Below are 9,783 nucleotides of genomic sequence, written 5' to 3'. Positions count from 1 at the left end.
TGAGGTGGCTCGGGCATCTGTTTCGGATGCCTCCTGGGCGCCTTCCTAGGGAGGTGTTCCGGGCATGTCCCACCGGGAGAAGGCCCCGGGGAAGACCCAGGACACGCTGGAGGGACTATGTCTCTCGGCTGGACTGGGAACGCCTCAGCATTCCGCCGGAGGAGCTGGAGGAAGTGTCTGGAGAGAGGGAAGTCTGGGCATCTTTGCTTAGACTGCTGCCCCCGCGACCCGGTCCTGGATAAGCGGAGGAAAATGGATGGATGGATGGAAATAATGATTCATGCCGCTCCACCGTTTGGAAATGATTGAACTGAGCCATAATTCCATTATGAAGTCACTGAGGTAATGAAAATCAGGTAGACGAGAGGTAACAAAAAAAGATGGGTTTTCATTAGAGCAGATTAAAAAAATGTATTGCCTCTTGGCATATCATGGTGATCTCTTATATATGGGAACACCTATTCTATTCATTCTAGTTCTGGCTGAGAAGCATTGATAAAGTGGAAACCACAGTTGAAATGCACAAGAAATTCTCAGATCTCTTATGTAATTAAATAATTAGTGGCATGTCAGTACTTCCCTTTCTCTGTATATAGCTCTATAGTATATACCCTTAATGCCAGTCTCTTCAATGAACGTGAAAATGCCAAAAAAAAAAAAAAAACGAGGGGACAAGGGGTCAAAAATGATTCATTTGCTATGGCCATCACAGTCATCAGACAGTATTAGATGTAAAAGAGGGAGTATTTTTTTGTTTGTTTTTTTGGAAGAATGATGTCCAGCCCTCCAGTAAAATTGTCACCAATCTATTCCCACTTTTACATCAGGTATGGGTGGATGCAGGAACCCAAATCTTCTTCTCCTATGCCATCTGCTTGGGATGTCTCACTGCTCTGGGAAGTTACAATGCCTACAACAACAACTGCTACAGGTAAGAATATGGATACTAGCAGATGGTTGATAATGAAAGCCATCAACATAGAAATAAGTAAAAAATATTGTCTTTTGTATCAGGTTATACTCAGACCTACTTGTAAACACTTAGAATACAAGAACACAGTAAAGCCCCAATAGAAAAAGTGGCTGATAAGAGCTGATGTATTGACAAAATGCCTGTCCGTGTTGCTTGTAGTGTAAAGTCCAGTAACAGCTCTCACAGTAAGTGTGATCTGTTTCTCTTTCTTTTTGTCTTGCTCCTCAGGGACTGCATCATGCTGTGTTGTCTGAACAGTGGAACCAGCTTTGTGGCAGGTTTTGCCATCTTCTCTGTGCTGGGCTTCATGGCCTACGAACAAAATGTTCCCATCGAAGCTGTGGCAGAATCTGGTGAGAGAATAACAATCATGTTACAGAATCAAAATCTAAATAAGTATCAGCTTGGAATGGGGCTGTACACTACAGTGTAGCTAAAGCTGGACCAGAGAAAGCCTGTCTGATTCTTCTTACCCCCATCCATCATACTGTGGTAAAATGAAAATACATAACCAGTTATATAACTCAACACTCTTCACCTAGGTCCTACACCGCTGCATTATGATTTATTCAAGTCAGTATGAATGATTTAGAGGCTGTGACAGAGTGAGAGATTTAAAATGTTTATCTTAGAACATGGTGAGGACCAAGCTTAATGTTTTAGATAGTGTTTCTGAGGGTCTGTCACCAAATGTAAGTAGATACTAAATAACTCAGTGTCATGCCATCTTTTATTTTGAAACAGTCTTAATTCACATTACATTCAGAGATGTTTCTATATTTTTGTACATGCACATGTACATCAACAAGGGTGGTCAATATAATGCATTCCAGTAACCCTAACCCTAGTAAACATAATTAAATGCATATATTTATGAGAATTTCACCAAAAACGGAAACCTTATGTGCATTATAAAGATGGATGTTATAGTATTACTTCTGTATTTTATTCTCTTCAGTTGTGAAGATTTACCTATAGTAAAAAATTGCTCATTGTTTGCACATCTCTTTTCCTTTTGTTCATATGACAATGAGAGAGATACAGTAGTTAAACAGAGATATACTGTATATTAATCATGGATATGCAATGTGTACTAACAGTAACAGCAAGCCCCAGTTCAGTTCCATGAAGAGAATGTTACACCAGTCTAATAAGGCCCCTGTTTATGTGGACTACGGTGACATCAAATACACGACTATCGACTCAGTACACAAAACATTAAGAAATTGTAAAAGAAGCTTAAAGGATAAGGCCAGTCATTTTCTGTATAAATAGTATTTTCAACACTTCCCACACAGAGACTAAAACTGACAATGAATTGCCTCTACTCACAGTTAATGGCTGTCAGCTGTCAGTCCTGGAGTACGTTGCTCGTCTGTGCGGTAAACCTAAGCTCTTGCTCAAAAATGTGTTGGAAACACACCACTGCACTGTGGGACATACCTCTTCATTATGAAACCCCAGTCCTGACTGTTGCCCCAAAGGCTTCAACTGGCCATCATTTCCTGAAGTTAGATTTAGAGTCAGTGTCAACTTGACTTGCGTGTGCTCTCAGTTTTGTTTACATCCCTCTAGGGTCTATGGTTTGCTAATGAAGAAAGGTGTCACCCAGTGCAGCGGTGTGTTTCACTGGTGTGTTTTTAATTGTTTTTGAACAATAATGGTGGTCTATGGCACAAACAAATAAGCTGATCCAGGACTGACACACTGATGGACATCAACTGTGAGTAGAGGCAATTTATTGTCAGTTTTAGTCTCTGTGTGGGGAGTAACACTGTTAATATAGAAAATTACTGGCCTTAACCTTTAAACAAGTTGTAACTGAAATTAAAGGCTGTGTTGTGGTTATTTCTATACTTCATTTGTCTTGACAACTGTCAGACAAAACCCGTGCCTGACCATTAAAATGCTGTAATCATAAAATTCCTGTGGGTGATGTTTCTTCTGTGACACAGGTCCTGGTCTTGCATTTATTGCATACCCAAAAGCTGTTACTATGATGCCTCTGTCGCCGCTTTGGGCTTGTCTTTTCTTTATGATGCTTATCTTCCTTGGCCTGGACAGTCAGGTGAGACCCAACCTTTAAAAATAAGTTTAAAGGTGGTTCTGAAAATTAAGCAAAAGAAATCTAATGAAGCTTGAGTTTAGTCGACTATTTAGACAGTTTAAGAAGTGTGTGTGTGTTCACAGAGAACTTAATGTGTCATGGATTCATGTGTTTTCATATTGTTAAGATTTAGAATATTTAATGAGAAAACATCTAGACTTCATTCCTAGTACTTTAGCACTGAGCTTGCTCTTAGCACTGATAAAAATATGGTTTTAATACTATAATATTGTCCAATTGTACATTTTTATCACTAAAAAGTTAGCTGAAAAACCTGCCCTCGCAATTTATAGAACTAAAGATGTTGTTTTTGTTTATGTCCCAGTTTGTGTGTGTGGAGAGTTTAGTGACAGCTGTGGTGGACATGTATCCAGAGACCTTCAGGAGAGGCTACCGCAGAGAGCTGCTGATTCTTGGCATGTCTATAATCTCCTTCTTCATAGGCCTCATCATGTGTACAGAGGTAAGGCTCTGCAACTGATTTTGCTGAACTGAGGCTATTTTAGTAAGATTATTGTTGCCTGTTTTCATTTTGTGATTGGACTGTGGAGGAATAATTGGTAAATAATTTTACATAAGAGTAGACCACAGTTTAAGTGTGAATGTGGAAGAACACTGGACACAGTGGATGTGTAATAGTCCTTGTGGAATTGTGTTGCAAAAGTGTGCTTAAGAGGTGTTTACATGTACTGCTGAAAGCCGCTGTTATGCCTGAGTGGAACATATAGTAGGCTACACCATTAGTGATGATCAAGGTAATTGGGGGGTCACAATATTGCCTGAGGGGAGGCTCACCTACCCACACTGAAAACATTGCAAGTATTTTAGAGCTGTGATTTAATCCTCTCAGATTCATGTGAGGTTTTATTTATGATGGCCTTTTTTGGGGAAACAGAAAGAACAGATAGGCTGTCTTGAGTGAAGACATGTAGATGAGAAAATGTAAGCACAGCTACTGGGATTCTAACAACAGCAACTTTTGGGAAATATGCTTAAATGTGAAGATACAGTAGATAGCGCACCCATATCTTTCCATTCAAAGGTACAGCAAAAAAGTTTAAAAAACTAACCCAGTAGGTAACCCAGTTTAAGAAAAAAAGCCATAATTGTCATTTTATCTCCATGTTTTCAGTTATTATGCTAAGGTAAGATAAGCAGATGCTGAATCCAGCATCACGTTGAAAGGACAGATTCATGAGTGGTATTAATCTTCTCATCTGACTCTCAGCAAGAAAATGAATAAGCACATTTCCTGTAATGTCCAGGAGCAGACACAGTGCTGTGAATGAACATCAGCAACCAGACATGAACAAAAATAAGATGTTGAATCATATTTCAGAGCCATAATGGACCAATAATGAACAGTGCTGCTTTCAAAAGATTGCATACACCAAACAAGAGGTGTACCATATAGCTTTTAGTGAACGTCACATTAGATGTTGGCTAGAAACCCTTAAGGCAATGCACCATGGTAGTGTTGGGACAAATCCTCATTTTCAGTAAGGATAAATGAAATATCAGTGCTGAGTGACAGTGTAGATGCGTGTCCTAGAATGAGTGGGTCTCTGCTATCAGTCCCTTAATATTTGAAGTTATGTAGCCAAGTCTGATGCTCATATAGTGGCTGTGGCAGAAAACTGACACCTGTCTTCTCATTAGGGAGGGATGTATGTCTTCCAGCTGTTTGATGCGTACGCTGCCAGCGGGATGTGTTTGCTGTTTGTGGCCATATTTGAATCCATATGTATCGGTTGGGTGTACGGTAAGATGAGAGTCTCAGCTTTGTACATACTTTCACTTCCCACTCTTGTGATTTCAGATAAGAGTAGTTTGTCTTTTGTCAGATGAATAGCTGTCAGACATTTCAGCACAGAAAAACAGGCCATTGCTCAAACCCTTGTATTATGGGAGTTTGCCCACCCTGCTGCAGTAACGTTTATTTTCTGCCCTCTACTGGAGAATGAACTCAAATACATACAGCATTTACTTAGTGATGTTCAAGACACAGAAGTCCCTCAACTGAGATATGAGGAGCAACACTATTATGGGAAAGGTTGTCATTCTCTGTGCTTCCATTTAATAAGCCAGACTGTCCAGCAGTGTGTTCATTATATGGCCTAATTAAGGAGAAGGAATATTTAGATATTGTTTCTGGGCTTGATTGTTATCATACTGTATATAAATTCCTGTGTGCCTAATTAAAACAGACAAACTGACAACAGACTCAATTATATTAACTAAGTTCAGAATATTTTACATGCACCAATGCAGAATTATTTAGCCTCTTTTGATAGCACGTTTCAGACTAGATGTTATCCACATCAAGTCAGCAGTTCTGTTTTTCTGTCAAAAGACATTACTCACGTCATTATTTTGATGATACATACAGAAACTGAAACATGCAGAGTGACATTTATTTGCATTTTAGGTAGCGATAGATTCTACCTAAATATCGAGGACATGATTGGCTACAAACCTGTCTTCTTCATCAAATGGTGTTGGATGATCCTGACCCCAGGCATCTGTGCTGTGAGTCCACCACAGACACGTAGTTGATCACAATAGTGATGAGAGACAGACATACAGAAGATTCTCATTTATTTAAATAGGTTTCAATTAACGCTACAGTTAAGGGATGTAACTGTTGGGTTTGTTTTTAGTTTCTCATGCAAGATAATTTTTTAATGAAAAGCAAAAATGCTAGAAAAAACTGTGCATCACAAATGCAGCTTAGGAGAAAGTATTAACGTGTTGCATATTTGTTTATGGAACAACTGGTTTAGATTGTGTTCAGTGAAACTTCTACTGTGTATGGTTCTTGGCCTTACTAGAGCAGTGTTTGTTTCAGCATCATACCAACTGAATTCACACCATATGACAATTATGAATTAAAGGGGCAGAAACAGCATTTACAAGTTGAATATGATTTTTGCCTGCCACAGGGAATTTTCCTGTTCTTCCTGATTAAATACAAACCGCTGAAGTATAACAATGTGTACACTTATCCTGACTGGGGCTATGGTATTGGCTGGTTCATGGCCATGTCCTCAATGGTTTGCATTCCTCTGGGGATTATCTGGATGATCTGGAAGACTCCTGGCACCTTCTCTGAGGTAAAACACACACACGGACAAATCCTATATTCATTAGAATTTCAGACATTGTCCCTTAAATCATAATAGAAAAAACTTGTACAGTGTTCTTTACAGTGTTACAGTGTAATATCAGTTCTCTTTAGGCACCGTATATACAGTAGTTGTTCAAGCAAAAACATAAGTTTTTCCATATTTAGCTTTAGCGAATGAATGCTTCTTTGTCCAATTCATTGTAACAATCATTACAATAAATATATAAGACTATGGTTTGGATGATGAGTGGTCTTGTATTGTAGCTTCTTGTCTGAAAAAAAAGACAAATATTTGTTCTGCACTATCCAAATCATCCATCGCCTTGTTTGCTTGAAATATAATTTTCTCCTTTGCACAGAGAATCAATAGATGAAGCGTTATTGTCTGTCAGCATTCCACTCATTTACTATCTCAAATTGCTACTCTACCATCATGAGAGCCTTTTCTTTAAAGCACACCACCTCTCAAGGGACTTTATTACAAAGCCTGGTACTGGTGTATGCATCTTTTATGATTAAAAATAATAATGAAAAATGTTAGACATTACACTTTCACTGAATGTTTCATGTTTTAACAAATGACTCACCTACCTTGTATTGACTCAGCTGAATGATATGACATCACTGCTCGAGGGGGGGATCAAATAAGTAAACTGAAGGTTTCAGATAGGAGACAATTAGGAGCAGTCATCTGAAGCATAATGAAATGTTGAGGAATGACATCAGTGATGCTTTGGTTATGTCTTGAATAAAATCCACATGGCCCACAAACAGTAACCAAATCTTAGTGCCAAGATAACTGTAAAAAAAAAATGTCACTTTGGTAATATATGTTTTTAAATGTCAGTATATTTCAACAGTTATATATATTTTAAATGTAGTATACCGATGAAGTATACTGAGCAGGTTTATTGTATATATCAGTCAATTATTTGTTAACTTTGGATGTTTGGACACATTGTTTCTTAAAGCTGCTTGTAGAAGTAGCAAGAAAAAGGAATAAGGTCGTTCATCTCTCTCGATTTTTCTATCTGCAGAGAATGAAGAAGTTGACGACTCCTAGCTCAGATCTGAAAATGAGAGGGAAACTTTCCACCCTCAGTCCTTATGCTGCCAACGATGCAAAACTTAAGGTTGATGGGAAAATATCCACTATCTCAGAGAAGGAGACGCATTTCTAACTGATCACCCAATTGACCGACCAAGCTGTCTGCCGTCTTTACAATGAGTCCTAAAACAAAAACAACAAACAACAACAACAACAGTATCCGCCACTGCACAAAACAGGAAATGAAACAAATGACTTGGAGTGTTACTTTTGTTTTGTATAAAAAAAAACAAAGGGGTGGGGCTGGGGTATCACATGATTAGTCGACTTCTGTTCCGCACAAACTTTGTATAACACATTTGTTGTTTTCAGTTAACGTTGTGACTAAAGCAGCTGTTTCTTTCTTTTCTAACCATTAATGTTAAAACAAAATCTGTTTGATGACACAGTATGTGGTTAAAACCTGCCCTGGTACCTTGTCAGTACTGGTCACACTATTGTCTGTGCCTTTAGAACAAGACCAGTGTGTTGTGTTGTGAAAGGCTTAAACTGTACATTTATTGGCGAAGTGCCGTGCCTCTCTATTAGGTACTAGGTACCCAAACGTGACTATTTTAAGATGTAGCAGCTTGGACCATTCTACATAGTTTGCTTGTTTAATGAGGATACTGCAGTCTGTCTAAGTACTGGCTATAGGAGGGCACAGAATTTCCCTGCATGTAAAACTTTCAATTATATATAAAGAGTTGTGCCACTGAAATCTTCTACCTGAACCAGCTGTGACTGGGAGAGCTGTGGATCCTTGTTAGGCCTAAGTGAATCTTATTTACTTGAATTCCATGTTGTTTCGAAGCAAACCATTCATCTTAAAGGATGTAATTGAATGATGTTATTAGGTTATTGATTATCGCGTTAGGTTTTAATGAACACATTTTCATGGCACTGCTCTTTCTAAATAGATGCCTCTGCTCAGGAGGCATATCGTCATCTTGAAGGGCAAGTAATAAGATTTTCATGGTTAAACTCTAAACCTCTTTACACGGCTGCAAAGAGCAGTGAGTGACTCACAGGTTGGGTCTAAAACACATTTCTCTCCTCTAGCTGCCCTCCTATAAAGTACTGGATGTCTGTTATTTCACATTAATTATGCTGAGCCTAACACAGAGTGACAGACGTGCCTCCACCCCTGCTTTTTCTTCTCCGCTCTGCCTATAAAGGAGAAGATGTACAGCCATAAGATGAGCATTTCAAAACCTCATTCCACTTTTTTATTTTGCCCCTTTGTCCCTGTCTCTCTTTGCTCCCACTGTCCTTCCTTCTTCTTTTCATCCTCTGCATCTCCACCTCTCACTCTTTGGCTTCTCTTCATCTTTTGGAGGTCTTTAACAAGGCCTTGTACGCTGTAGAACTGCGGTGCCAATGAATAGTTTGTATTTTGGATCTATGCATCAGTAATGGTCCTGCTGTTGATTAGTGTTTCTGCGACATTTCTTCTGACATTGCAAAGCATTAAACCTCTACAAAAAAGTGCATCTTTTAATTTTGCATGGGTGAAAGCACAGTCTGTTCCTGTCATTGATTTAATCCTAGTACAATTCAATGAGCTGGTCTCATTGTTCAGATCAATCAAAGTCCATTACAGCCTCAAATGACTCTGAGTTGTCCTTCCTTCCCTTCCTTGCTTTGCCCGACTTTCTCACTTCCCATCCTTTTCTTTCCTCTGTCTGTGTTTCCTGATAAATTTGCAATCAGAGGAGAGGAGCTGAGGGGATGAAACTCAGAACATCTCTGTACCGTTTTTAAGGAGGCGGCAAAGAAAGCAGGGGAAGAAATAAGGAACTGATGAGCTGCGGAAGTGCATGATCGAGTAAGTAATTAGGGAAAATGAGGAAGTGTTTAGTGACTGAAGCCCCTCCTGCTTGAGCTGTGACATCCTCTTAAACATGTGATTGGTCCCTCTGGTGTGGTTGCATCATGACATTATCACCTCCTCACTGATGTTTGTGCAAATTAATAGCTGTGTGCATTGGAAAATATAGCCTGCTATTTAACACTGATCCTGTTGATGTATATTTTTACATCTTTCTAGAAATCTGTGGTCTATTTCTTGAGATGAAAAATGTTTTAAAAAATATTGCTGTAATAAAAAGAATATGTCCTTTGTTTTGACTTTTGATATGTCGCTCAAAAGATCTTGTTATAGAAATATAATGAAAGGTGTTTTACTATTCTGTACTGTTCTACACACATTTTGGTATTCACAGGACACACAAACTGTCTGCTTACTCAGTTTTAAGAATAAATATTACAAAGGAAAACTGCGTTTAGACTCTGGTCTTTTTATTTAGTTTAAACCTAACTCAGCTGTGTAGTTATCCTGAAAAAACACTTACATGCTGACATTTCCTTCTGAAATCCTTTGAAATGGTTTTGGTATCTCCATTTGTGATAGAATAAGATAAGGCATTTTATCAAATCCAATACAGTAACTTGTTCATAGACAGTCACAAACAGTCATATGATATGGA

The 9,783-nt window shown here is 38.6% G+C and overlaps 1 protein-coding gene across 2 annotated transcripts in view; it reads left to right on the top strand.

Annotated features, from left to right (window-relative positions):
- Positions 1–9,576, top strand: part of slc6a11b (solute carrier family 6 member 11b) — a 27,169-nt gene extending 17,593 nt beyond the window's left edge. For both annotated transcript variants that reach the window (XM_020605592.1, XM_020605667.1), the window contains exons 8-15: positions 828–931; positions 1,202–1,326; positions 2,929–3,041; positions 3,406–3,543; positions 4,740–4,842; positions 5,509–5,609; positions 6,023–6,193; positions 7,245–9,576. In XM_020605592.1, the coding sequence (XP_020461248.1) occupies positions 828–931; positions 1,202–1,326; positions 2,929–3,041; positions 3,406–3,543; positions 4,740–4,842; positions 5,509–5,609; positions 6,023–6,193; positions 7,245–7,388 (999 nt within the window). In that variant the 3' untranslated portion in view covers positions 7,389–9,576. The remainder of the gene's footprint in view (positions 1–827; positions 932–1,201; positions 1,327–2,928; positions 3,042–3,405; positions 3,544–4,739; positions 4,843–5,508; positions 5,610–6,022; positions 6,194–7,244) is intronic.
- Positions 9,577–9,783: the final 207 nt, after the last annotated feature.

The sequence above is a fragment of the Monopterus albus genome, unplaced genomic scaffold (assembly GCF_001952655.1).
Source record: "Monopterus albus unplaced genomic scaffold, M_albus_1.0 scaffold1.1, whole genome shotgun sequence".
Taxonomy (NCBI): domain Eukaryota; kingdom Metazoa; phylum Chordata; class Actinopteri; order Synbranchiformes; family Synbranchidae; genus Monopterus; species Monopterus albus.
This window is presented reverse-complemented; position numbering and strand designations above follow the sequence as displayed.